This window comes from Malus domestica, chromosome 07, assembly GCF_042453785.1.
Source record: "Malus domestica chromosome 07, GDT2T_hap1".
Taxonomy (NCBI): Eukaryota; Viridiplantae; Streptophyta; class Magnoliopsida; order Rosales; family Rosaceae; genus Malus; species Malus domestica.
The window spans coordinates 22,348,581-22,376,185 of NC_091667.1; the positions used below are offsets into that span (position 1 = coordinate 22,348,581).

Below are 27,605 nucleotides of genomic sequence, written 5' to 3' on the forward strand. Positions count from 1 at the left end.
TATAATAATAATAAAATTACTTGAAAAAAGAAAGCAGTTTTGGGGATTTGGTAACGTCGATTCAGTCCCTTAAAAAAACCACAAACACTCACAGAGGAGGGAGAGTGAGAGAAGAAGAGAGAGAGAGAGAGAGAGAGAGAGAGAGAGAGAGAGAGAGAGGGAGGGAGGGAGGAGGGAGGAGAGAGAGAGAGGACACCAGGGGTATTAAAAATCACAGTCGTTACAGGGAAAAAGAGAGGAAAAAATAAAGAAAAAAAAGGAGACTAGTACGAGAGGCACTAGCAATAATGGCTGTTTGCATAACCGTCCTGTCCGTTTAGCCTTTTTACTCTCCTTCTTCTGGGTTGCTTCTTGTTCGTAAATGGGGCACGCTATTATGGTATTTTCACCCGTTACTGCCTCAGCCTCAGCACCGAAGATCCTGATCTTTTGAGCTTTCTTCTTCTTCTTCTTCTTCTTCTTCTTCTTCTTCTTCTTCTTACAACTTCTCTGCTCTCTGCTCCTCCACTGCCCTGAACGACGTCGTTTGAGCTCTTGAATGGCACACCTCGAGTGTGACTCCTCAATTTCTCGTGCGGAAACAGGTGGGTTTTCTGTCTGCTTGGCAAGTTTAGCAGAGTTGGGATAAATTGGAAACGAAATGCAAATGCTAAAAAAGTTTCCATTTTTTTGTTTCTGGGTTCTGAACAAACACAAAAATGCATTCACTGAAGTCTCTAGTTTTCTATAAAGTTTTCATCTTTGGCATTTTTAGCCTGTTTTAATTTCTGGGTTTTCCTTTTTAGAATAATATGTTTGTTTATTTATCATTTTTAATTTTTTTTTTCAACGGTGTGCATTTTGTTTGATAGATTTGAGAGGTGATGATCTGTATACAGAGCTATGGAAGTTGTGTGCAGGGCCTCTGGTGGATGTGCCAAGGCCTGGAGAGAAGGTGTACTACTTCCCTCAGGGTCACATGGAACAAGTACAAGCCTTTCCATCCCTTTTGCTTTAATTGCCTCTCAATGGATCAAAATCTGTGGTTTTTTTTTGGTTAATTTGTTTTCTTATCTGGGGTTTTGATATTTTCTGGTTTTTTGTAGTTGGAATCATCAACAAATCAGGAACTGAATCAGCAAATCCCTCTCTTTAATCTTCCCTCAAAGATCCTTTGTAGTGTGGTTCATATTCGATTACTGGTAATGCGTTTTGGAATGTAGTTTTCGTGTAAATCCACGGTTTTGGGCGGTTTTTTTAATGGTTTTTTTTTATTGAAATTGAAGTTTTCTTTTTTGATTTTTGGTATGCTTAATTGAAGTTTGTTTTTACTCACAGGCAGAACAAGAAACAGATGAGGTTTATGCTCAGATCACTTTGCATCCAGAAGCAGATGTGAGAAACATGTTTTCTTTTTGTCTTATTTAATGTTTTGTTCCAACTTCCTCTGTTTGGTTACTTAGAAGATGGAGAAAAGAATATATAGTCACTAATGTTAAAGTCTTTTAAAATCAGTTGGGATATTATCTAAAATACGAATAGGGGAAATTTCACATTTTCTCAACCTTTTGCACAATTTTCGTAGTAACTGAAAGTGTTTCGATATGAAACTTTTAAGTTCCAACTCCGAGAGAAGCCTGTAAAGTTATTTTTCCCGCTTCTCTTACTCATCTTTTTTTGGTTGGTTTTACAGCAGTGTGAACCTTCAAGTCCTGATCCATGCAAACCCGAAGCTCCAAAGGCAACAGTTCACTGGTTTTGCAAGATTTTGACTGCTTCCGATACAAGCACCCATGGAGGGTTCTCAGTCCTTCGAAAGCATGCCACCGAGTGTTTACCTCCATTGGTATTTACTCCCGTTTTCATGCATTTTTGTTGTTTCTACTATGCTAGTGGTCAGTCAACATTTTCTTTTCATATTTTCATGTGTACTTGTATTTTTATTTCATTAGGACATGAACCAAGCAACTCCAACCCAGGAGTTAATTGCCAAAGATCTTCATGGATATGAGTGGAAATTTAAGCATATCTTTAGAGGTATCCTTTCTGCACCAAAAGCTTGGTTTGTGATGGAATGTGAATGTGGTTTTATATTTGACTGTTGAAATAAACTAATTGAAAGCACTACTATTATTAGCCATGTTGAATGCTAGGAACTATCCTTTTTAGTGTATGATTGATGGGCTTACATTTCACTTCAATTTCGAATGTTAGGTCAACCCCGGAGGCATTTACTTACCACAGGATGGAGTACATTCGTCACTTCAAAAAGATTGGTTGCTGGTGACGCCTTTGTGTTTTTGAGGTATTTGCTTATGATTCGTTGATCACAATTAACAGGAATGCATTCATGGTAGAATGGGTTTTTGTTAACACGAACCTGTTTGTAGGGGTGACAACGGGGAATTACGAGTTGGGGTTCGGCGTCTAGCTCGTCAACAGAGTCAGATACCCTCGTCAGTGATATCAAGCCAGAGCATGCATCTTGGAGTGCTTGCAACTGCTTCACATGCTCTTATGACCAAAACACTGTTTGTTGTGTATTCCAAGCCAAGGTTTGGGCAACGGTTTCATTTTATCTGTGATACAAGATTCTTCAATTAATTGGAAATCCTTTTATTTTATAGCTTTTTCCTGTTTTCTCTCAGGACTAGTCAGTTCATTATTGGCTTAAGCAAATATCTGGAGGCCACTAAGACTAAATTCTCACTTGGGACGCGCTTCAGGATGCGATTTGAGGGTGACGAATCTCCTGAAAGAAGGTGTCTCCATGGCTCTCGCCGGTTATGGTCACTAATGTTCTTAATACTAAACTTGATTTTAAATTTCTACATATTTTAATTGCTCAGGTTCACAGGCACAATAGTTGAGGTTGGGGATTTATCTCCTCAGTGGTCTGAATCTAAATGGCGATCGTTGAAGGTTAAGATGTTAACAAGTTACAGATCAAATGCTGTTTTATTTCTTCCCATTCATCTACTTATCTTTAGTTGTATTTATTGCAGGTTCAATGGGATGAGCATGCTGCAGTTCAAAGGCCAGACAGGGTTTCTCCTTGGGATATAGAACCCTTTGTAGCTTCGGCTCCTTCAAATCTTGCTCAACCCATGGTAAAGAGCAAAAGGCCTCGGCCTGTAGAAATTTCTTCATCTGGTATGAAAAATAACAGCACTGGATTATTTATTTATTGCAGTTATTTATTTATTAAAATTCTTTTTCGAATTGTTGTTGGTTCTGAATGTCTTCACTTGTTTGCATAAATTGGACGGTAGAAGTTACCACCAATTCAGCTGCTTCATCTTTTTGGTATCACAGCTCACCCCAGACCACGGAGTTAAACCGAGGTGGTGTTCCGGAAGTCCAAACCTCTGGTAGTCAGGTTGTCTGGCCTCTGAGGCAGAAAGAAAGCAATAGCAGCAGTTACTCTAGCGCAAGGGTCTGCTCAGAGGGCATCTGGCCTTCTTCCCCGCACGTGGATGTTCCTTTAAGCCTTTTTCGAGACTCAAAGGAAAGCAGCAAGAATGTAATTGCGGGGTCTGTGCTCTCTAGCATTGCCTCCCCAATTTTGTCAAAGCCAAATAATGTCCTGATACATGACCAGGTGGAAAAAGGGAAAAAATCTGATAGTTCAGGTTTTTGGTTGTTCGGTTGTAATTTGTCAAACAACACTAAAACAACTTGCCCCCAAGAGATAGAGCCAGTGTTTAAAACAATGCCATCTGGTGCCAAAGGACCAATTCCAGCTGATGCATTTGAATCTGATCAGGGTCTGGATGTTTCGAAGCTGTCAAAGGAGCAGAAACAAGTAATCTTGGAGGCATCACCAAAAGAAACACAAGGCAAGCAAGGATTGACTCTTTCAACAAGAACTCGCACTAAGGTAAATGTGGACTATTGCTGCTTCTGTTTTATCAAACCACTAGTGAAAGTCAGTTGTTTCTGATGAGTAAGTTGTTTTGTCTACTGAGAAGGTGCAAATGCAAGGGGTTGCTGTTGGTCGTGCTGTGGACTTGACTGCATTGAAAGGCTATGATCATCTAATTGATGAGCTAGAGAAAATGTTTGAGATCAAAGGAGAGCTTCGTCCAAAGAACAAATGGGCAGTTGTTTTTACGGATGATGAAAATGACATGATGCTTATGGGCGATGATCAGTGGCCGTAAGTAGCCTAGCATTCGGTCTTCTGAATTCAATACAAATAAAGTGGGTTCTACTTAAAACTTTTTCCAAATGCAGGGACTTCTGTAAGCTGGTGAAGAAGATATTTATATATTCAAGTGACGAGGTACAGAAGATGAACAGATGCAAGCTTCAGAGTTCATCTTTAGATTGCGAAGGGACAGTTAGCGTGGATTCTCTGAGCATCGATCGGAAACATGATTAGTTCATATTCCCTTTTTTCGTGTTGCGGTTTTATTCTCTCCCTCTTCTTCTGGGAAAAGTAGCTGGTAGTTGGTTTTGCTCATAATAATGTTAGAGAATGCTGTAGGAAAACAGAAGGGCTAGGTGGAATTTTGGGTTTTGTTTTGGTTCTGGGTTAGCAAAGCAACCTCTTAATCAGGATTAGAAAATGGAAATCTGTCAATACTTGGTGTGGTTGTGGCTAGCATGAGTTGGCCTGTAAAAACACATAATACATTAAGATGTATGTTTGCCATATGGTTTCAATTTAGTCCTTTGGTTCTTTTTTGTGGAAAGCCCTTTAGGGAGAAACCTACCTACCGACGGAGATGATATTTGAAAGTCATTCACATACTGTCACGAGCTTTTGCTTTCCCAAATGACCATGCATGATTAAATTAGTTTCTTGTCACGGTAGCATCCCCGTTATGCGGTCAAACACTAAAGCGGAAAAAAAGGTGTTGAAAAAGGAAGAAAAAAGGAAAGAGAAAAAAAGCTATGGCAAGAAGGTGTGGATGTGTAGAGCAAGAAGTGGGGAGGCAGCAACATTTGGTCTAAGATGTCTGAAATATGGAGGCAAATGTTGTTTTCATGGAGATCCCTTGTTGCTAAGTTAAGTGGTAGTGGAGAAAGGGTGAACAAAAAGCATCAAAAGGTGTAAAATCCAATTGACAAGGACATGGAAGATATGAGAGGATTATCATCTTTATTTGTCTTTCAAAATTTCCTTCACCAACTCTCTCTTTACCACAAAAAAAAAAAAAAAAAAAAAAATTCCATTGAAGTGTTAGGTAGAAGGCCACTCTTCCGAGTCAAATGTAACGCACACTGAAAAACAAAGATACTAAAATTTGATCAACAATTCAGCGTTGCACTTGAGTTCTCGAGTCCAATTCCTCCCTCCCGTCTGTCGCTTGTATTGAAAAGAAAAGATGTGGGGTTTTCATGCTTTTTTCTTATTGCCTTCCTAACTTTTCCAATTGCTGTTATGTTTGATTATTTGCCAACTTAAGCTCAAGGGTATTTAAGAATTAAAGTATTTTAGCATCCATGATAGCACAGGAAGGAGCTAGGGAAAATGCACCAAACATTACTCTGAACTTCAACACATTTTAAGAAGGCTGGAAGAGACCCTTTTGTCCGTTGCTGATATTGATGATTTTAGTATTTGCATGAGCTATCAGCCGTTGATCGGTGTGAATCTAAATCGTCAATAGGTGTAGGCTAGCGGCCCTAAAATTGAATCCGCATCCCTCGACGGCTTACTATCCTCAGCTTTCGAAAGTACAAACGAGTGCTAAATTCTTTGAACATTTTTCATGTACTATCATAACATTTGTTGCTTTGTTGAAGCAAACAACGTAAATAGAAGATTCATAGTCAATACAAAAGTTACGTGTTTTTGGTATGCATGCTATACATATTGGAACTGTCCTTTTATTAACATGTTATATCGTCAAACTGTTAATTAAAACATTAATGGGTCCATATACATTCTTCTTTGAATGCTGGATGGAGATTGGCAATTTTCAAAAACTTGAATTTAATTGTTTAATATAAAAGAGTATCTTGTATATGCCTGATTTTAGGGGAAATGAAGCTGGGGAAGATTGTGTCACAGCTCCATGTTTGCTTATATTAGTTGTGCAAAGAGTAAGCAATTATTTGCTTTCGAGCAAGTGATGTATAATCATAATAATATTGGTTAGGCCTGTTGATCAGGATAATTTATAACCTTTTTATTCGAGTTCGAAGTTGTATAAAATATTTATCTACTTGTAAAAAAACATAAATAATATAGTTGGTCAATCACCTAAGCTGTCAGAATTCATCCATGAGTGAGATGAATGGATTAGCTTCTAGTGTTTTCACAAGATCTATGCTCACTTCTCTTTTCTCATAAATACGAAAGAAATTTTGGCTATTTTGTGTGTTTTTTAATACAATGATATACATTAAAGGTAGGGTATTTGGGTTGTAAATTATACAACAATTCTGCCATAATAATTTAGATTCGCTGTACACAAAACTCGAATCTAAACACCCCCCCCCGGCGGCCTCCCCAAAGACACTTACCGTTGAATATCATTAGATCAATAATAGTGAATGACAACGATATTCTATTTAGACTACTCTAATTTACATAAAGAAATATTCAAATTCAAGTACAAAAACTTAACCTAATGCCTTAACCAACTGACTTAAACCGCATCTCACATGTTTAATTTACGTACAATTAATTGCTCATTTCATCTTTGTCTAAACAGGGTCGGCCTAAACTCAAAAGAAGAGAACCCATAAAATCATTTCTGGATTATAAAAGCCCAATCCTAGGAAGCCCTTATTAATTAGGGTAAATACTTTGGGGGGTTGTTTGTTCTGTCGTAAGCATGACTTGTTTGTTTCCACCGGAAAAACGTGATTGTTTCTTCTGTTTTATTTTTTTTATTTTTTTAACTTTTTAGAGAGGCATGACATAATTACACTTTAATTATTGTTATCTTAGATTCTCCTGACTTGTTTATTGAGAGTTTTAACAAAACACTTCCGGTACTGTTTACTTTTAACGAAAAATCACGTTTATACATTTCCCTGTTACTATTTACGATACCTTTAAAAATGACTTTTCATTAAAAGGGAAGTATTTTTTGAACTTTTTGTTAGTTTTTCTTTATTTATTTTCATTGGAAAAACGTGTTTGTTTCTTCTGTTTTATTTATTTATTTGTATTTGTATTTTTTTACTTTTTAGAGCATAAGTACACTTTAATTATTGTTATCCTTAGATTCTTGCTTATTGGATTTTGGCAATAATTATGGGTTTATTGAGTGTTTTGTACTTTTGCTAAACAAGACAAAGCAAATTACATCGACATTGATTATGCTAATTTAGTTTATGAATCGGGATTTATGATGCAACGTATTTCAATTTACTTTTACAAAAACTAAGACTTCTTTGAGCATTTTGCAATTACGCTATTTTTTGTTTTTGTTTGCTGTAACATTGATATAATGAGAACCAAATATACATTTTCGTTACATGCAAGTTTTACTGCTTTAGCAGTGAGTTGGAGGGAAATAAGTACTTATGAAGTTATTCAATCGCAATTGTGCTTATACTATATATTGATATAGTCACAGGAGAGATAAGGGGCTTTGATCCTTTGTGAGATCACAAATCTGCTTTTGAGCAAAGCTAATTCTGAAAATGACATGCTTTCTGCTTTTCCCCCTTGACTTTTGCTCCTGGATGACATCGCAGCAACTAACACGCCATCCACAACACCTATTAGCCACACATGTACAAGTACTCCTAATACCACTATCCTAATTCAAATGTCATCATTGGAAAAAAAAAAATAAAAATAAAATAGCATTAGTATCGTTTGAGCAGATTTGTCACTTCTCCTAGTGTTATAGGTAAACATTCCTTTACTATTCATAAATTAACGAGAGATTTTGGATACGGTTCCTAGTGTTGAGAGTTGTCCCATATCGATGAGGGACAAGATTTGTTATATGCTTATATAATCTTGGGCTACTCCTCATATTACCAATTAGTTTTATGGTGAAACCTCAATTTCATTATGGTATCAGAGCGGGTTGTCCTCGTGTGAAGCCAAACGGCCACAAGCGCTCCACGTCACCCAGTTGTTGTCCACGTGTAGGCTTGAAAATCTGCCATACGTGCGGGGGCGTGTTGAGAGTTGTCCCACATCGGTGAGGGACAAGGTTTGCTATGTGCTTATATGGTCTTGGGCTACTCCCCATATTACCAATTGGTTTTATGGTGGAACCTCAATTTAATCACCTAGTTATCAATATTCTTTGACTGAAACCTTGTTGATTTTCAATTTTTGATCAAAGTCCCTGAGATTAATGTGATACTTTATTTCTATGTATGATACTATATTTTTTAAATAAAAAATAAAAATAAAAATTTATAGTTGTTTATATTAATGAGATTTTAAATAAAAATCCATAATTTGTGGGATAAAATTATTAGAATATAAATTATACTATTGTGTGTATGTATATATAAACATGGGTACATTCATCAAAATTAACAAAAAAATTATTGTACCAAAACATGGGTACATTCTTCATAACCACACAAAACAAGTAATAGATATTAGGCTTAATAGCATTAGTAAATTTCTTCGATTAAACTTGATATGGATACATTCTCAAATCAAAAGAAAAGAATGTACCTATATAAGTTTAAAAACGGCTAGAAAAAAAAATTGAATAGATTTTATATATAAAAAAAGGTACATTTTACATATAATAAATTGGTATATTTAAGAATGGGTACATTTTAAGATTAAAAATTGGAAAAAAAAATTACATGAGTGGGTGCATATACACTTAAAAAATTGAAAACATTTTTTAAAAAGCTAATGGGTACAAACTTATTCTAATTTTTTATTTATTTTGGAAATGTTTTGAATTGAAAATTAGTTAGGAGTTTAATAAAGGTGTGAATATTAAAATCCTAAATCAATTATTAATTTTTATTTTAAAAAATTATGTAACTGACATGTAAATTCATTATTACATTAATGTCAGAGACTTGGATCAAAATTTGAAAACTATATGAACATTAGTAACTAGAGACTGGATACTAATTTTTCCTAAATTAACCAATCCAATAAAAGGACATGTGAACTAAATGCTCAATAACGATTTTACCCTTGACATCGTGTGTAAATCACAAAATTACTCTAAGAAAATAAGATGTAATCAGCCCTAAAGTAATTGGGCTTTTACTAATGAACCATGGGCTATCCGGCTGCCTATAATACGTCACGCCATTGAGCCATATCCAGTCCAATGATGGCAGGGCCCCAACTCTCGAGAGTCTCCCCTTGGAAGTCTGGTGAACCAACACTTTTACCGACATGGATCTTAAGACTACTAGTAGGTAGGATTGCAAGGACTAGCCTACACCATTAATGACTGTCTAGTATGCTCTGCAACCTTCCCTTAGAGTTGCCTGCTAGGGTTTCTTCCCCATAAATAGCCAAGTCAATAAGAGAAAACGGTAATTGCTCCTTACTATTCACAACACTCTCAAGTATGTTCTATTTTTCTCTCTACTACTTTTCTGACTTAGGCATCGGATAGCCTTTGGCGAGCACTCTCCTCCCTTTTTAGGGTATTCGTCAATTAGGCTAACGGCATGTGTTCTCTTATAGGTGGAGTTTTTGTTAAATCAACTGTATAAGAAATTTGCATTCACAATTATATTACTTCTCGCTTTGTGTCACACAATGCTTAAAAATGTGCTCCAAAATCAACTTAGATTTTGTGTAGTTCTGTTGACTTTAATTTCATTAGAGTTGATTAAAAAAAAAAAAAAACTTCCTATTATTTGAGTTTGAATCCTTAGGTGCATCTTTACTACTAATCCTTAGTTAATGGCAACACAATTTAATGTATTTTGATTAATCAGTATCCTAATCAAGAATCCAACAATCTAAGGACATCAATCACATTCTTAATAAAATGTGAATTCATACAGAAGAATTTCCTCGGAAAAGTTTTGGGTGCAATCAGTGATATATCACTATTCTCCATTTTTCTCATATTAATCATATAATGAAAGAGAGAGAAAAAGACATATCCAATTAGTTGCACGACAGAAACCCCCTTATTACATCTGCGGTCAATTGGAGGCAGGTTTTTTTAAGTCTTTCAAGCCAGCTGGTATCATCCTCTTAGTGCCAACCCTTCAAACTTCCAACACTTTTATAGCACTAATTGAATATGTGTTTCTCATGCTTTGAACCTTTAGATTTGCAAGGACATAATCCGCATTTGCCTTGAGATGGGATGATTTTTAGGGATAGTGGCATAGAGATAAATGACTTTTTTGGAGGGAACTTAACTTTGATTGACAAACTAAAGTCCAAAGAAAGGGTCAGCAGTACTTCTGAAAAGGTTTTATTCTCCATCACAGGTTGGCATCCTATGCTTTCATAATTCCAATCTGATGTTCTCATGTGCACCAAATTTCACCATGTGGCTTTGAAATTTGGTAGAAAATATCCAACTTCCTCTCATGCTTTCTGCCAATTGTCCCCATTGATTGTCACGGTACACAGTACTACCACAGCATACAGTGAAGATAAGATAAAAGTCGTTGTCAAATTGTTTGTTCTGGTGTTCCCAATTACAGAGGTGATAGTATAGAAGCTGGTTTGCTTTTATTACTATTAAGATCAAAGATGAATGCTAAAATCAATCGCTTAAGTGTTCCACGTTGATATTGGTCCTTTCAGTTTTTGCTTTGATTATTATTTAAGAAAAATGATAAGATTAGTTGCGAACGCATATAAAAATAATCATGGTCAATCATATTTTACTTTTACTATTATTTAAGAGAAATGCTAGAATCAATCATAAACGCGTTCAACTGAACTATGCTTTACTTTTAATGCTATCCAAGAGGAATAGTAAGAACGGTTGCAAACGTGTATAAAACTGATTTTATTCGATCATTATTTGTGAGTTTAATTAACATGAATGACCAGAATTAGTTGACAACGCACACTGTAGAATTGATATGACATTTCTTACTTTGTGAGTTCAATTAGCATGACTGATATTTATAGCAAACTCACATGAAATTGATATAGTCATTCATATTTTGTGAGTTCAATAAACATGAACGATTCAAATCAACTCACAAGTGCACTCGCAACTGATCCTCTAACATTTTCTTATGCCCAATAGTAATTCTAATAAAAAAACAAAAGAGTAGTTGCACTGAGGGCACCCCATCAATTACCATATGTTGGGTATTTCCCATCAATGAGCAGAGCAATAATATAATATGAGAGCAGACCAAACAAAGCAATCCTCTATTAAAAGATGGATGTGACTTATAAGTGCTTTTGGCTTTCCTTTTTCCTAGGACTTCTCTTCCTCTCTTCTCCTTCTCCTCCATTGACCCTTCCCCTTCACTCCCTGAACTCTTACAGCAATGGGGCTGGGATCTGATGAGGCAGAGCCACCACAACTGCCCTTATTTTCTGCCCCACCATTTCACTCCCATGAGCCTTCAGGCACCCTAACTCCACCACTCCACACCTCAGTCTCAGTCCCATTCCGCTGGGAAGAGCAGCCCGGGAAGCCAAGGCCCTGCACTGCCCTGGCCACCGTTCCAAACCCAACAGACTTTTCCCGAAAGTGCTTAGAGCTCCCTCCAAGGCTGCTTTTGGAAGCCAAACTGCTTTCTCCCACCACAGTGTTGGAGGATCCTTACGTGGGCAGGTCAAAGTTTCAGTCTTCCTCATTCAGGATGGAGTGTTATGGCGGTTTCAGCCCTGAGAGAGGAGGGGAGCTTGGTGCTCTGGTTCTGAGAAGGAAAGGGAAGGAGAGAGGGTGGTTTGACTCATGGGGGAGGAGGGTGTTGAAGGGAAAAAGAGAGGTTGGTGGGGCTGGTTATGTCTTTCCATCTTCTGTGGATGGAGAGAGTGACGGTGGTGGCAGTGTGGGAGGAGAGAGTGGGAAGTTGAAGACGAAGAAGAAGATGACAGGGATTACAACGGTTGGGAGCATTTCTAGTCTCTCTCATGCCAAGCCTCATTTCTGGGTAAATATTTCTTTCCTTTATTTGGGTTCTACTTTTAGTTCGCTTTTATATTTTGGTACATTTATATTTTATATCGCAATTCAAATTTGAATGGATTAAGAGCATTCATCCCTGCACTCGAGATCCTGAGTTCCGCTTCCCCTTCCCGAGTATCGCATGTATGAGTTTGATGGAGAAAGTACGAACTCTAGTTGGTTTTAATCCAAAGCCTTGTGAGGGTGTGAGGAGTTGCCCTTTTCAGAAGGCATACTGATCTAGCGCTTTCCTAGAGAAAGAGCCAAATTTTCTCGTATACACCGGGATATGTAGTCGTTGGATCTTGATTGTTGAAGTTTTGGCCGCATATCCGGCCCTCTGTTCATCCGGTGTAGGCGTGTAGGCCATACATCGAACATAGTAGAATTTTCAGAGATGGCCAAAACCTCCCATGTGTGCCCAACTAAGCAGGTCTCTAAGTACAACAACATAGATTGGCTTGTGTAGGGTAGGCAGAGGAATGGAATCAGAATGTGAGAACATGCTACGTTCCTGGTTTGGCCAAGGCCACGAGTGTATGTACTTAGAATAACTCATTACGGCCGGACAGAGATCCACTTTGGATCTCACTGTCCGAAACTCAAGGATCAGGCAATCCGGATCACTCAAATTGAATCTGATGGTCCTCACTAACTCATTTCACTGGCACACCTCATACAATCCAAGGGCTTTGATTGCTCTTTCTTACAAACCAAGGGCTCAGATTTTCTGCTCCTTAGGCTCCAGGCACTAAAGTTTGGGGAGGATCCAAATTCGTTACCCATTTCAAAATGCTTTTGTAAGAAGCAATTATGATCATAAGCGTTTTAGCTAAAAGCATTTGGAATTGCTTTCTTCCAAATTCTTATATAATGATATCTTTGCAACAACATTTTTAATTATTTCGGCCATGTGTGCATGCATTCTAAAAGCAGTTCCAAACAGACCTAAATTTTCGTTTAGAAATGTTGAAGTTACTTGTATTTGAAGTAAAAATTCCTTTGATGTTTGCAGGCAACAATTAAACAGAGCTTGAAGCAGGCGGCAGTTCCATGGAAGGGTAGAAAATTCAAGAAAGACGGGTTTGCGATATGATGATTTAGACTTGTCTGTGTGCACCGGTATAGTGTATCCAAATCAATTACCTGTCAAATGCTCTAGCTAAAGACTTAACAACCACGGCGTTGCCCGCCGGGGCTGAAAACTGGGATGGTCATGAATTGTGGGGGACTTTGTTACGGGTTAGGGTTTAGGGTTTAGGGTTTAGGGTTAGTCCCCCCTAAGGACATGTAAAATGAAAAAAGACTAGTTGTGTGTGTAAAATTTAGCCCTTATTTTACTGTTTTGCATGCACCTCCGGTAGCTTCGACAACGGTAAAGTTGTCTTGTTGGCGAGGTTTCCGTAAATGCTGTTTTCGTAACTGTGTTTTGGTTTAAGTAATGTTTTGATCTCTGTTTCCAACTTGAACAATTGGTTTATGTGCTTTATATCCTGTCAACAATCTTAGTACATTAAGGCCCTGTTTGGCACACCGTATAACGGATCGGATAGTACTAATAATACGGTGTACGGTGTTTGGTGACAGTTCGGATTAAATAAGCACCGGATTAAATAATCCGGGCCCATCTTTTTTACACGGTGTGTACCTGCTTGCTTATACCATCCATTTTCACGGTATAATTAGTCGGGCTCTCTTGTCTCCCGACGCAATCTTCCACTTTCTCTCCCGACGCAATCTTCCGTTTTACCCTCCTTCCATTTCTTTTCATTTTTCCATTTTCCACCAGATCTGACAAAAATCTTCGAACCAAAAATTTAGCAAAATCCCACAGCTCCCTTTTTTGAAAGACCATCATCCTATTTCCCTCAACTTCCCCATTCTTTCCCCAAAATTTCGATTCCCCCCACCACCACCACCGCAACCTCTTAACGCAGCGTTTCATTCTCTTCCTCTCCAGACGCCATCTTGCTCTCATCCCAGGTATGTCTTCTCACAGTCTTCTTCTTCGTTTGAATCACATTTTCGTCTTTTCAATTTTCTTCTTCTGGGATTCCGCCCCTCCCTCTATTCTTCCCCCTCCTATTTTTCTTGCAATTGATTGAATCTATTTATTATTTTCTCTCAATTATGCAATTGATTATGTAAATTTGTGTTTTACATCACTCTATCCATTTTTTTAATTTTATGTGAATTTTACTTTTTATCTGGATATATATATGTGTGAATAATTTCGGACTAGGGTTGTTGAATTGTTGATTGGCATTGAATTGTTGAATTTCGGACTAGGGTTGTTGAATTGTTGATTGGAATTTTTATCTGGATATAGATATGTGTGAATATATACGTGACAACCACAGAGGCCAAATTAGAATGGGAAAAAAAATAATATCAAATTAACAAAACACAAGGCAGGAAACTTAACTCAAAATTAGTACCAAAGTTGCTTGTATCTTTATACGAATCAATAAAGCATTATATTAGAGTCTAAAAGCTAAGAAAGATTTGTTAATTTTTTTTCTCTTGTCCTATCCGGTTCAATACCAAACACAGTATAAATAATACGGTTATTAATCCGATACTGCACCAAACGCCCGACTAATTTAGTCAGTACTATCCGGTGGCTATTTATCCTATCCGACAGAAATAGTCAGTACAGTCCGAGCTGCCAAACGAGGCCTAACACCGAAATGAGACGGAAATGACCAAAATTGTTAACAGATAAAAACTCAGGAGACCAAATTGGCCAAATTTAAAACACGAGAAAAACATGGGGATCAGAGAGGCATCAAACTGTGAATTTATGTTTTATATCCGGACAAATGAAAAGTTTATACAAGACAACTGAAAGAAAATTGAATTCATGTGTAGCAAGCATGAAGAATAAAATGGAAGCAGGCACTTATATTTGGCATGCATTCATTAAGCTTTAAATTGGGCTTCAAATCAACAAGAACAGCAGCAGCTTCGGCTAGTCAAAGTTAACGTGACAAGGAAACCGGTCACATGCTTACAACGAAAAGGATAATATTCAACATGCAGCATCACTGTGTTCTCCACACAAGATTGTCAGGCTTATTTCAATGCTCATGAAAAATGGCAAAAATAAAAAAAGGGCCATCGTTCGCCTGTACCAATGAATCATATCGCCCCTATTTTTTACCTGTCATACCTGCAACCACCTGTGAAAAATACCCAGGTAATTCAGAAATATGAGTGATAGTAAGGAAACAAGATAAAAGATCTTGTTAGCGTGTTGTGAGGGCGCACAATTTCTGGCCAAAAGAACAAGCGGGCATGAAATCTATATTGAAACAAACTTAGGTCCTGTTTGCTCTCCAGATGGATATAGAGTTTTATTTAAGAATAGATCAAGATGAACTATAATTGAGCAGATCAATGGACAAAATCAAATCATGACAGAGCAAGTTGAGAGGATCCAATTTTTCTATCCTTTTCAAGTTACATGGTCATGGCTGTGTAAGAGCACATAGCCAAACCACTTTAGATCTATTGGGAGAGGGCGAAAGTTTTGGAGGTTCATAAGAATTCCATGCAGACCACCAATCTAACGATGACGATGAAGAACACCATGGACTCTACCCACCTAATTAGGTAGTGATAATATATGAGTTGAGCAGTCACTATATCCAAGTTAGATTAAGTTCAATTCCAAAAAGGCATGAATCAACCATGAACATTTTCTTTATGAACAACATAACAAATCCAAGTGCTCTATGTAAAGTGCATAATTAGGCAAAGAATGAATGAAAATTTTAACTAACGTGTCATGTAACACTCACATCGCTTAAAGCAGGCTGAGGGACTTGCTTAGAAGCTTCAAAGGAATCAAGAATTGGCCTTACTACAGCTGGAAGAAAGAGACCTGAAATTCAATCATAATAGCCAGTCAGTTGAATATAGCCATAAGTCCTACAGGAGTGCCCTTGAAACCTTAACAGATACTACTTAGATTCTTCTTAAAATGCTTGATCCATTAACTTGAAAACATTAGGAACCAAATTTGACCTCAGTCTCAACGAGCAAAATTGATCATAGTTTCTCGCGAGTAAAATGGATCACTTAACATATTACAAGTTCTATAGGAGGAATAACTTCGCAATCGAAAAATGCAATTCTAATCCATTAAGAAATATTTCTTTCGCTGAGAATGTAAAACTATGAAATATATTGAAGTATGTTCAATACGATTATCAATATGAGTATCCCAACGCAGAGCCCACATTGCTGTTTTCCGGCAATGGCTGTTCCAGCCTTGGAAGCATATTGTTGTTCTACCAGGCTGAATCTAGTGGAGAAAAAGAACTCAAGTCCTAGATTTCCCTTCCCAGACAAATGAATGCACGCAGCTACAAACATGTAATTCTTTCCGTCACAACAGCATAAGCGTAATCTAAACTTGTAATTCATTAGAGATTAAGATATAACGAAAACTTCAAAATTTCAGCCAAAATATTCGAACTTTGCCTCAAAACATGTATATGCCAAGACTGAATTGGCATCAGAGAGCTGTACAAAAACAAAAACTGCACCTTTACGGCTCAAACATTCAAATCAAAATACAGTGGTGCACACAACATACATTATTTAATCTGAGCATAAAAGTAAAACTCCCCCAAATCGGAAAGTTTGCACACGAAACCAAAACCCAGATTATGAAAATTTCAATCTGTGCACCAATTTTGGGAATTTGAATCCCATAAATTTGATCCTAAATTTAATAGGGATTTTGCGCGAGAGAGAGAGAGAGAGTACCAACGCCGGCGATGAGGCAAGAAGCTGCGACGACAGGCTCCTGAGCGACGAACATCCTGAGCTTCTCCATCACTGCCATCTCTCGGGTGTCTGTGTTTTGGGGTTTTGTGCGAGTGAGGGATCCTGTCCGTCTTCTGAGCTACAACCTAGAAGCTTGAAAGCTGGAAGAAAATGGAAGCAGAAACGGATCTGCTTTGCAAACCTGACCCGGGTGAGGGGAGCGGATTCTTAGCGATTCGGGTTCAGTACTTAATTTAGGGCTCAAACTTGGGCTTCTTAAATTAACTTGGGTTCGATAACTTGATTTGGTTCCAACATGGAGACTCAACTCCTTCCGAGGGGTAATTATTATTTTTGCTCTACAGTTCAGTCCTGCTCCTAAGATGCTCACTTCGAACACCTGTAAAAACCAAATGCATATTATTTTTTGTCTTCCGCTTAACAAAGTTCGAAGCGTTCAGATTGCCTCCAAAGTTATAATACGAGTGAACCATAAGGTTGCGCGAGCTTTAATGTTGAACTTATTATAATATGAATAGATAGGGTTATAGGGTTACATGGTAATGTGACAATCACACGAACTACTTCTCCTCTCCAAAAATTCTTAGGTGCTCTGGAGTATCTAGTAGTTCAAGTGTTTTAACCGTTAAATATTGAGTTTTATATCTTTAAACAAAGATATAACGGTTAAAACATCAAAATACAAAGTAGTCCTCTATAGCACCGAAGAAAATCCCTCCTCTCTCTTGGATGGCAGACATAACTCTTCATTCAACAGGGACAGGACGGCAAAGTTCTCTCTTCAAAATTTATAGCTGAGACGCCATTGACTTCTGAGGCTACAGGATAAGTCTCCTAAACCATCATACCACCAAAGTCAAAAGTGCAAGGTCTTAATCGCAGCAAATGATCTAGTGGTAAGAATGATGATTGCGACTTTCCAATAAAACAAAGAAAATGTGAGAGGTTCGGGATAGATGCTTTAACCTGGTGATTGATTAACTGTAACCACGGGCACGGTAAAATTTCCCAAAACCTTTTCGGGACCGGAAGAGGTGGAAAACTGTAATTTACAACCAGTTGTCCCTTTTTTTAAGAAAAAAAAAAGTGCAAGGTCTTGAAAACAAAAGCAAAAAGAACCAAGACTTGTGATAATTTACAAACGTAAGGTGGAAGAGTAACCAAATAAAATTTATACAAAATCTCATCCCTCCTCGCAACATTTATACAAGTACATCGGGGTATATTTACATACGAAAACTACGTAAAACCTGGACGAAATACACAAAGAAAGAAACTAACCCAAAACACATATTCCCTTTTGAACAATCATTACAAGAGGTATGAAATGGTCACAACTCAGAACTACCACACAACCTAGAAATGGGGTAACATCCACCCCACAGTCCATCCCAGGAACAAGCCAGCACCAACGAGACCGAACCCCAACGCAAAAGCAACAGCATACGTTGCAATGTCGTGCCTGGGTTCGGCCATCCTTCCTCTTTTACCCTTGGCACCCTTACGCCAGTTCCTCCGCAGTTTCTTGCCTTTGGCTGGCATCCATGGAAGTCCCTCCGGGAAAACAGTGGCACTTGGAGGCTGTTCGTTGTTTTTAATCTGGAGGTAAAGACTTTCCAGTTGCAGCAATTGGAACCACTGCTTATAGGCAAAGAGTTGAGAGGCTTGTGTGAAGAAGAGCTTAAAGATGTGCTCCTTTTCGGCATAAGCTTGCTTTGCTGCCTTCTCGGCTTCCCTTGCTCGTGTTTGAGAATGGCAGAGTGCTTCCATTAGCTGAGCTTTTGTAGGCTCACCCTCAGAAAGTTGTTGTATCTCCGTGATGTCTCTGCAAGTAGAAATATAACTGATCTCAGACTGCTAGTCCCTTTTTTTTTTTTAAGATTGCGTACCAAGTGTTCTTAGAAATGAAATCTAAAAATCGGAATAATTCATAAATAACACGAGGACCTGGAATGTCTAATAACCACCTGAATGACTTGTCGGAGTGCCCTTCTCCAGACATTTCTCCCCTTCCAGAATCAGGATAGCCATGTGCAGGAGTAGTCATACTGGAAAGACTGGTTGCTTGGGCCTTCGCATCTAAAGATGTCCCCAATATCACATTCGGGTCAGAACATCCAATATCAGCATATGGATGTCTCTTATGATACGTTTTTTGAGGTGGGGGAAGGTCGCAGTTCTCCATATGGTTAAGCGACTTCTGAGCAACCAAGGAAGCCAATTCATCTCTGTCAGTTGTCCGCCACCATGGTTCAGCCCTCCCACCTCCAATCCAAGGATAGTCACAACAAAACTCCTTGGGTTGATTGGAAACTGGGCAATCAATGGTATCCATCCCCATTATTTCATATTTTTCCTTCATTTCGTATTGAAGAGGTTCCTGCATGTTCTTACTATATTTGGCGCTTACATCTTGCTTTTGGGCTTCGTAGCCTGTCTTCATACAAACAGCGGAGACTGCATCAGTGAATTCTGCTTTTTGCTGGTGGACCTCGCTAGTTTTGGGTGTTGATTTCACGAACCCAGCTCTCAGTGTTTCCATGTCAGCCTCCAATGCACTTAACTGTTCGTATGTAAAATCCTTTTGGTACCCATAGCTAGGTTGCATTTGCAGCCACCATCTTGTATCGGGGGGTAGACTAGAATATGAAGGATTCCGATTGATAGGCATGAAACCAGTGGCAGGATGATCTGGCCCTTCTGCTACAGTTGCAGGCCCAGCATCAACCTGCCTAGTTGTCGAAGACGAGGATTGGCAGCAAGCTAACTTGGGAGCTCTTTTAGCATCCTCTTGGACAAAACAACGATTAGCTGTTCTCTGCCACACAGCCCTTGCTTCTGCTGCCGCCATCAGCTTGCTATTCTTTTGTACATTTTACTTTGTAAAAGGCAAATACACTACACATTGCTAAAAAAAAATAAAAAATATATCAGAATTTTAATCCAACAGAAAGGGTCGTAGTATTTCACTACAGAAATCCCACTAAAGAAGCAACAAGAGAAAAACAAAACAATTATTTGTTCGAAGCATCCAAGATAGGTTCTAAAATTAAAATCAAGATAATGCAGGTTTAGCAAGCCAATAAAATAACTTTACTATGTTTATCATTACTTCCGACCATGTTTATCCTTACTTCAACATACTTGACAAGTTCACAGTTCATTTGGAGAATGACAACTTCTGGAAGCTGCTAAAAGTCCATGGTGCCAGTCGAAGTTCAGTAATGGGACACTGGATACCATGATTTTACACGCTAGAAGTAGCTGAAATCCTTCGTTACCCGACAAACTATAAGATACGCATCAAATTATAAAGCTTGCTATACTTTATATCATGATCAGGTGGTCAACCCAGCCACTTTGACTGGTGACAAATTCTTCCATAAAAAGGATCTTGATTCAAAACCCCGAATCTCCTTACAAGTCATACACAACCATGATCAATGCGGAAATTCCTAGATTCCAACTCCACAACCTACTTCCCTTTCTATCAAGCTCGCTGCGTGTGCGCTTGACTTTATAAGAAGCCCACTTGAGGAGAATCACAAACCCCAAACCCCAATCACCATCGTTCTTTTTCTTTAAAGCCAATGAGAAACAAATGTTACTCCTGATCACTAAAAAAGAAATACAAAACAGAAATTCAAACGAATCGAAACACCAACACAATCAGAAGAAGAACAGAAACCAATGGATAACATAACTAGCAATTGCACGATAATTCGAAATCACGAAACATTAGAAAGCTTTAAAAACATTGATACCAATTAAAGATGTTGAAAAACCATTACATCCACTGGATCAGTACAAACATAAAGAGGCTGAATATTCCTTCACCTGTCCTTAATCAGTTAATCCAACCCTTCTTTTATTTCTCTAAGATACCCAAATGCAGATGCCAAAGGGTTCTGAACGACCTTAATAACCCTTACACAGCCGGCAAATAACACTTACCATAATCCTGCCAAATTAAGCACCAAACCCCACTAACTTATAAAAAAATTCACAGACTTGGAATTAGCCAAGTTAGCGAGCGCAGTGTGCTCCGCCTCTACCCCCAAGTTCGAATCCCTTCCTCGAAGTTTAGCATATATAAAAAACAGAGATACTTAATAAAAAAAAATTAAACAAAATGAAAGACTCGGTTATGAAACAGAAAACCAGATTGATAATTTGACCACTATTAATTTATGAGCAAACCCAAATTATCAAACAAGATGAAAAACAAAACCCAACAAAAAAATCTCAAAAAAAAAACTTAAAAAAAAAAAAACTTAAAAACAAAAGCACCCACCTATTCAATTCCATCAAACAGAAAGAAGAAGAAAAACAGAGAAGCAGAACAAACCTCTAAGGTATTCGTTCAACGAAACGAACCGTTTTGTGGTTGTAAAGAGGGAAAATCAGGCAGGGAATCTAAGAGGAAGCGAGAAGAAGATGAGCCATGAGCCATGTCAGAGAAGAGCTTTTGCTTTCGGTTATCATTTTCCTACTTTTATTTTGTCGGTTTGCAGTTTTGCACAGCCACGCCACGCTTGCTCTCGCGACATCTACGACGCCGTTTTGGGAAGACCAGCATTGTTTTTGTCTTGTGGAGCCCATGTTTCATAATTTGGGATTGAATACTAATATCCACTCCAGGGTGAGGGTGGAGGATGGGTCCATCCATATATGACGTGGGATCGGATTTGGCTCACTTGACCATTTGGAGTGTTATTTTGTAGTGTTTTTGGAGGGAATATTGTCACGTGGCAAGGCAAAATGGTGAGGGCGGGGTGGTACCGTGGGAGAATTAAAGTGTCTAGTATTTAAGATACTCAACGGTTGTTAAATAAGTAGAAATTTAGCATCTAAAGTGGCCCCCATGATCAATTGAGAGAGTGACTCCATATTGGGGCATATGAGGTGGACCCCAAGTGTATAAGATCTAAGGTTTTAGTTTGAATTAGTCATCAAGCTCTGGATTTAGCCGGCTCTGATATGTAAAGCCGTGCTACCGTTTATGTGATGCTCTCATAGTTGATGTGGGTTGGATATACCGCACAACTTATAATCATCTATGACCGTGTTAGTGTCACGCATGATTAATGCTAGTATAATTTATGTAGAAAATTGTATATGATTCATTTTTACTTGAATCGAGTGATCATTAAGATAGCCATGAGTATTTAGTGTGTGCCCTTCCATTGTTTTGTGTGACTTGACGCATATCCAACTGATATAGAGCTGAATGTTCACATTTTGACATGTATCAAAGTCAGCTTATAATTACGCTTTAGCATATCTCACATCAAAGAATAAAAGTACAGTGCAAGTGTTAGAAGATTTTAGAGTTAATTTACCTATTATTGTTTTTTTAACAAATGAAATTATCTACACTAAAAAGTGAAAGAGTGGGCCAAACTTTACATTAGACTAAAGCCATAATAATGTGGTTAAAATTTGTATTTGGCCATAATCAAGTCTAAGACTTCTCACTTACAAATGAAAAAGAATATCACTAAACCGTAATACTAAACGACTTAATTTACCTATTATTAAATTTGATACTCACGTTCTATTATTAGCATCACCACGCAATACAGATCATCAGGGTGCTCCCATTGATTTGTGGGCAAGCATGGACAACTTATAAGGCTAATTAATTTAAAAGTGTGTATCGTAAGTGCCTAATTGATGGGAACACCGAATAGAAGCATTCTTGTGGTAAAAGTTACCACCAAAAGCGGACTAGATTAAATTAATAGATTAGACATTAGAGAATTAGATTAGAGTAGACCGCAATCCTTTAACTTCTAATGGAATATTTATTTACTTTTTGACTTTTTTTGTACGTAATGTTAGAGAAATTAAACTTATAAACTAAATTAGTAAATCAAATGAGATTTCACTAATAAAAAATTAAACACCTTTATCAATGATTAAATAAGGAAAGTATTATTGACACTCTAAAAATTTCATACTACACTCCTCATAAGTGTAGTTTTCTTTCATAATATAAAAAATTTGAAGTATAAAATGAGATTTTTAAAGTACTAATAACAATTCCCTTAAATAATAATCCAATTATCATCTTCCATATTATTTTATTTACAAAATTTAATCTAGTTTTCATATCATTACTCTGTTGCATGGTCCGAAATGCCGATAATATCGGCGATATATCGCTGATATTATCGGTTTTTAGGGGAACCGATTTTTTTTTCAATATCCAAATGGTTTTAGGGATAATATCGCGATATTATCGAAATTTTCGATAATATCGGAACTGGCCTGCTCGGAAAAGAACGCCGGAGCTGTAGAAGCTCCGGGCGACTGTAAAACAGGACCCTAGACTCCGATCTAGGGGGTCCGAGACTTGTCGGAGGAGGAAGACGAGGAGGCGGAGCAGTTGACACGGACGACAACGTTTTCGACTTGGGGGACGAGGGAGTGGAAGCGGCGGGAAACGACGCAGCAACGGCCGAGGGCGGCGGTTGCTGCTGCGGCGGCGGATTTTGATTCCCGGTGGAAGCCATGGGAGGAGGAGCAGCAGATCTATAAATATTTGTGTGGGTTTTGTATGTGAATGAAAAAGATAGGATTTTGATTCCCTGACGGAATGGATTTTAGAGAGAGAGAGAGAGAGAGAGAGGCGATCGGGAATTTGGGATTTGCAGAGAGAGTGGGATTTGAAGAGTGACGAGCAGGGAGGAGAGAGAGAGAGAGACAGCGAAAAATAATTAAAAGTTGTGGGAATGAGGAAGGAGGGAGAACAGAGAAGAGAGAAGGGAGAAGGGAAAAGTTGTGTTGCGTCTGTGACTTGGCACCATCTGCAAAGAAGAAGAAAAAGAAGGGCTTTTGGATTGGTGCGTTGGCACCATCTGAAAAGAAGAAGAAAAAGAAGTGGTGCGTGGCACCATCTGAAAACAAGAAGAAAAAATGTTTGCCAAAAAAAACAAAAAATGAAGAAGAAGAAATAATAATAAATAAAAAAAGGTTTTGGAATGGTGTGCTGCATCATGTGAAAAGTGTAAAATATTGTACTAATTCATTATATATAAATAATTATGGTGTGTTTAAACTTCTTTCATTAATTACTACATATTTTCTACACTCACAATGTTTGTCAGCTCGCTATATAATCAACTTGATAATGTTAAATCCATCATGCAATGCATTTCCTTCCAATTTTTTGTGATAAACTAATAGATAATTGACTAAATAAACATCCTGCAAAGTTTCAATAAAAATTTCCAAGTTTTTCTTACAATTTCCGTGGTTTCCATGTAATTTTTATCGATATCGATATTATCCCGATATTTCCATCGATATTTCCGTGTTTTCAGACTATCGATATTTCCGATATTACCGATATTTAATACCTTGCTCTGTTGTATTTGTTTGCAATTTAAAGTCAGACTCTAGACCACAGAGAATATCGGAATTGTCATTCCTGACCTTGACATTTCCTTTTCCTTGCATTTTCAGTAAAAATCTTTCAACCACCCCGATCAAGAAATGGTAAAATTGATTGACGGGAGGTGCTATAAAGGCAACTTCCATCCAGTCGTAACTGTAACCGTTTAATACTACAATTTAATGATATTCTTCTTTACTTGTAAAAAAGATATTTTAAATTTGATTCTCTCCAAAGATACATTTAAACTACATTATTCTAGTCCATTATGAGACTTATCCCTATTTTCTCCCACCTTAGTATAGATAATATCATTTGTTCAAAAAAAAAAAAAAATTAACCATAACCGTGAATTTTAAATGAACAAATAATTACGGCTACCAGGTATTTAGTGCACAAATTTACTGTGCCTAACATTATTCTTCGATGAACTTATTACTGCTGCTAGAGCAAATCCAAATTTCAGTTTACTTTATAAAATTCTCCGCACCAATCATTACATACAATACAATAGCTATGAAGCAGTTTTCAGAATTATATATGCACATGAAATGGAAGTAAAATAAAAAATAATTTGTACAGTGAAATTTGGAACTCTTCCTGGTGCCTTAACTCGACAGAGATCCAGCAGAGCAGTGTGAAGAGATCGAAAACACTCGAAAAGGCCTTGATCGCCAAGATTCGACCATGCCATCCTTCCGACCAATGTTGCCCGATAAGATTGTTTTCTCCTCCATTTAGGCTCATAAGCAAAAAAAACCGAAAATATTTATATCCGGTTCTTTTCTATTCCCTTGGTCCTCCTGGTAGTCACCTTCGAGCTAGCGAGAGAGTTGAGCCTCATAATTCCCCTTGCGTGTAAGCGGTAGGGATCCAAAAACGTCCACAGCGTTGAGTATAGAATGCACTAGTCACAAGCAACACTGGAGGAATGTTGGGGAGTATCGCAAAGTTTGGTGCTTTCTGCAGTCATATTGTTCATGAATGATTTCCCATGAGTTCTAACATAACTTATAATCAACTTCATCACGTCTAACGCTGGTGATCTTTGAGCTGAACCAGCTTTACAGTGACGTCTCCACCACACGAAAGAAAACCATGTGAAACGAGTTTTATATCCGTGACACCAGCCTGTGGCATGAAATGTAGCGTCACCTTAGTATGGGTGGCCAACTGACACTCTATCTTACGACATAACAGAAATCACTTACCATGTCTAACTAAGTCACAACATTTATTGCATGAGCAAAGGATTTACCTGGACTACTCCACCAAACCCTCGAGTGCTTGGTTGCAAAAATGTTTGCCTTTCATGCCTCCATTGAATCATTTTGAATCATTGAGACAACATGAGGATGATGTAGCTCAGATTTAAACATCCAGATTTTCCATCACTTTGACATACTAACACACATTTGCTAGCCCTATCGCTATTAGTCGACAATCCCTCAGTCTGGCATTTACTCTGGTAAGCTGCAATTGCGAAAGGTCCATCGAGAGGCCAAGTTGCGGCGACCGTACTTTGTGGCAGCTCTGCTTTAAACTTACAAGCAATTTCCTAAAACCTGCCATTGCTTTTCCACAAAACCACCTAAAATAATTGCATCCCCTGAGCCCATCCATCTGATTGCCTCGACCTTTGTAGATTGTACAAGTATTGCATCCCCCACACCAAAACCACACAACCACAAGTTTAATTATGATACAAATATCAGACTAACTGGTAGCCGAGCACTGAAAATCAGCAACTACATAAATGGGTAGCTCCACTTTATTAACAAATAAACAAACAAACAAAAAATGAAAATTTTGAGATTTTGGAAGAGTACTCACAGTGGGGTTCGGAAAACGATGCCAAAGACCTTATTTTCGTCGTTGTTGGACATGGAAGCGACTTGGGCACCTGTCTTTTTGTGGCGGAGAAGCAAAACTTCCGACTTGCACTCTCCAATGAACTCCTCGGCGACCTTCTCGAACCCCAGCTTGTCCAAATCTTCATCTGTCAAGGTTAAGGAAGAGAGCACCTCACAACATCTGTACCTGTGAGTACCCACAAGAAAAAATGGATTAAATCGCAAAATTATCAACAAAAAAGAAGGGTAGCTTGGGGTTTGAGTTTCTTATATTATGTACCTCTGGTAGTGGTTGTGGTGGAGAGTGAGTTGGGGACATGCCGACGGTGGTTGAGGAGAGGGAGGCGAAATGGGTTTGAGAAAATGAGGGAAGGAAGCCGGTGTGACGGTGGAGCAAGAAGGGTGGCGGTGGGTTTCGTGATCGGACGGCGGGGACTGCTTTCAATGAGAGGAAAGACTTCTATTCCAAGATTGAGAGATGAGACGGCGGTGGCTGCCATGATGTTGGGTCACGGTGATGGAGATGGGGGAGAAGTCTGAGAGATAAGGTATTCCTCCCACCCCTGATTTCCTCCCCAATTTTGCAGCATCACCTACTCCCCATTCCCCTGTAACCTAACCACCAAATTTCATGCCAATTTCCTAAAAATCGGATTTTTCCACCATAATTGAACCATTCGATGAGAACCCTCTCAATTCTGCGCTTGTGGTGATGAAATTCAATCAAATTCTTTAAAAAAAATTGCTAATCACCCAAATTATAAGTCCAATCTAAAAGAGAAATTGCATCTGCAGGCATGAGAAAGAAGAGATTTTTGCCTTTTCGTCCTGATGCAGAGCGATCCGGATGTGGACTTCATCCATGGATTGCCAAAACACAAAAGCCCCCAAAGTCATAGAGAAGTAGGTTGCCACGCCCTTCACCATCCTCTTAGCCTTCTCGTTTTCTGCTTCCAAATCTCAAATCCAGGCGAGACCTGAAAATATATATGTCAGACCTCATAAGATATAAGCTGAAAAACAACATGTGTGAGGATTTCATGGTTTCTATCATCGTCACGTATGGCTACTAGAGGATGGAGGCTACGGTTTTGTTTCTGAAGAGGAAATACAGAGAAGCTGCAAGAAAGAGATAATCGGCGCTCTCTTTGGAAATAGAAACTTAAGTTTTTAGGCGCCGTGTCAAAATTTTGAAAATAAAAAGCTAAAAATAAAGGTGCCATGCCAAAATTTTGGCAACTCTTCAAAACACACGGTAAGGATTTAATCTCACATAAGTGAGATTAAATTCTATAGTTATTATTGTAGTAAAGTTTTTTAATTAATGTCGAAGTGTGAAAAATATAAGAAAAATATACAAACGCTCGTGATGACAATCTCTACAACTTTTGTGAAGAGGTCAGCTCCAAAATTCGCCAATATCATCTCATAAATTGTAGATTAAATTTTAGCCGTCGATTGTCGTTCACGATTACGCTCCATTCTTCTCACATAATTTTGTTTTTCAAATTTTCTTTTCAAAAAACATAATCTTCTAGTGAATTCATAAACATGAACGGTTCG

At 38.1% G+C, this 27,605-nt stretch overlaps 4 protein-coding genes and 1 long non-coding RNA gene across 6 annotated transcripts; 2 read left to right on the forward strand and 3 right to left on the reverse strand.

The window, feature by feature from the left end:
* The first annotated feature begins 250 nt into the window (after positions 1–250).
* On the forward strand, positions 251–4,636 carry ARF1 (ADP-ribosylation factor 1). Its single transcript, NM_001293824.1, is given in 14 exon segments — positions 251–584; positions 852–967; positions 1,086–1,181; positions 1,318–1,374; positions 1,673–1,825; positions 1,932–2,016; positions 2,194–2,284; positions 2,370–2,534; positions 2,628–2,741; positions 2,829–2,901; positions 2,985–3,132; positions 3,252–3,859; positions 3,951–4,138; positions 4,216–4,636. Coding segments are annotated over 14 exon segments (2,088 nt in total). The 5' UTR covers positions 251–538; the 3' UTR covers positions 4,364–4,636.
* A 6,567-nt stretch (positions 4,637–11,203) lies between these two features.
* Positions 11,204–13,465, forward strand: LOC103439368 (uncharacterized protein At4g00950). Its single transcript, XM_008377927.4, has 2 exons — positions 11,204–11,979; positions 13,009–13,465. Exons 1-2 carry the CDS (start codon positions 11,368–11,370, stop codon positions 13,087–13,089), a joined length of 693 nt encoding a protein of 230 aa, XP_008376149.3. The 5' UTR covers positions 11,204–11,367; the 3' UTR covers positions 13,090–13,465.
* Positions 13,466–14,877: 1,412 nt separating this feature from the next.
* LOC103439370 (uncharacterized) lies at positions 14,878–17,252 on the reverse strand. Its single transcript, XM_008377928.4, has 3 exons — positions 16,770–17,252; positions 15,797–15,879; positions 14,878–15,175 (listed from the first exon to the last, which is right to left on the reverse strand). Exons 1-3 carry the CDS (start codon positions 16,846–16,848, stop codon positions 15,146–15,148), a joined length of 192 nt encoding a protein of 63 aa, XP_008376150.1. The 5' UTR covers positions 16,849–17,252; the 3' UTR covers positions 14,878–15,145.
* Positions 17,253–17,939: 687 nt separating this feature from the next.
* LOC103439371 (uncharacterized) lies at positions 17,940–21,287 on the reverse strand. 2 transcript variants are annotated; one of them, XM_017333450.3, is made up of 4 exons: positions 21,139–21,267; positions 19,925–20,407; positions 18,758–19,698; positions 17,940–18,615 (listed from the first exon to the last, which is right to left on the reverse strand). In XM_017333450.3, exons 3-4 carry the CDS (start codon positions 19,639–19,641, stop codon positions 18,147–18,149), a joined length of 1,353 nt encoding a protein of 450 aa, XP_017188939.1. In that variant the 5' UTR covers positions 19,642–19,698; positions 19,925–20,407; positions 21,139–21,267; the 3' UTR covers positions 17,940–18,146. The 2 variants fall into 2 exon arrangements, with proteins under 2 accessions (XP_017188939.1, XP_008376151.1); XM_008377929.4 differs by lacking the exon at positions 19,925–20,407 and having other exon boundaries at positions 21,139–21,287.
* A 3,347-nt stretch (positions 21,288–24,634) lies between these two features.
* LOC103439372 (uncharacterized) lies at positions 24,635–27,183 on the reverse strand. The gene is made up of 5 exons (XR_011582797.1): positions 26,862–27,183; positions 26,323–26,740; positions 26,023–26,229; positions 25,448–25,826; positions 24,635–25,320 (listed from the first exon to the last, which is right to left on the reverse strand). It is a non-coding gene; the product is annotated as an uncharacterized lncRNA (long non-coding RNA).
* Positions 27,184–27,605: the final 422 nt, after the last annotated feature.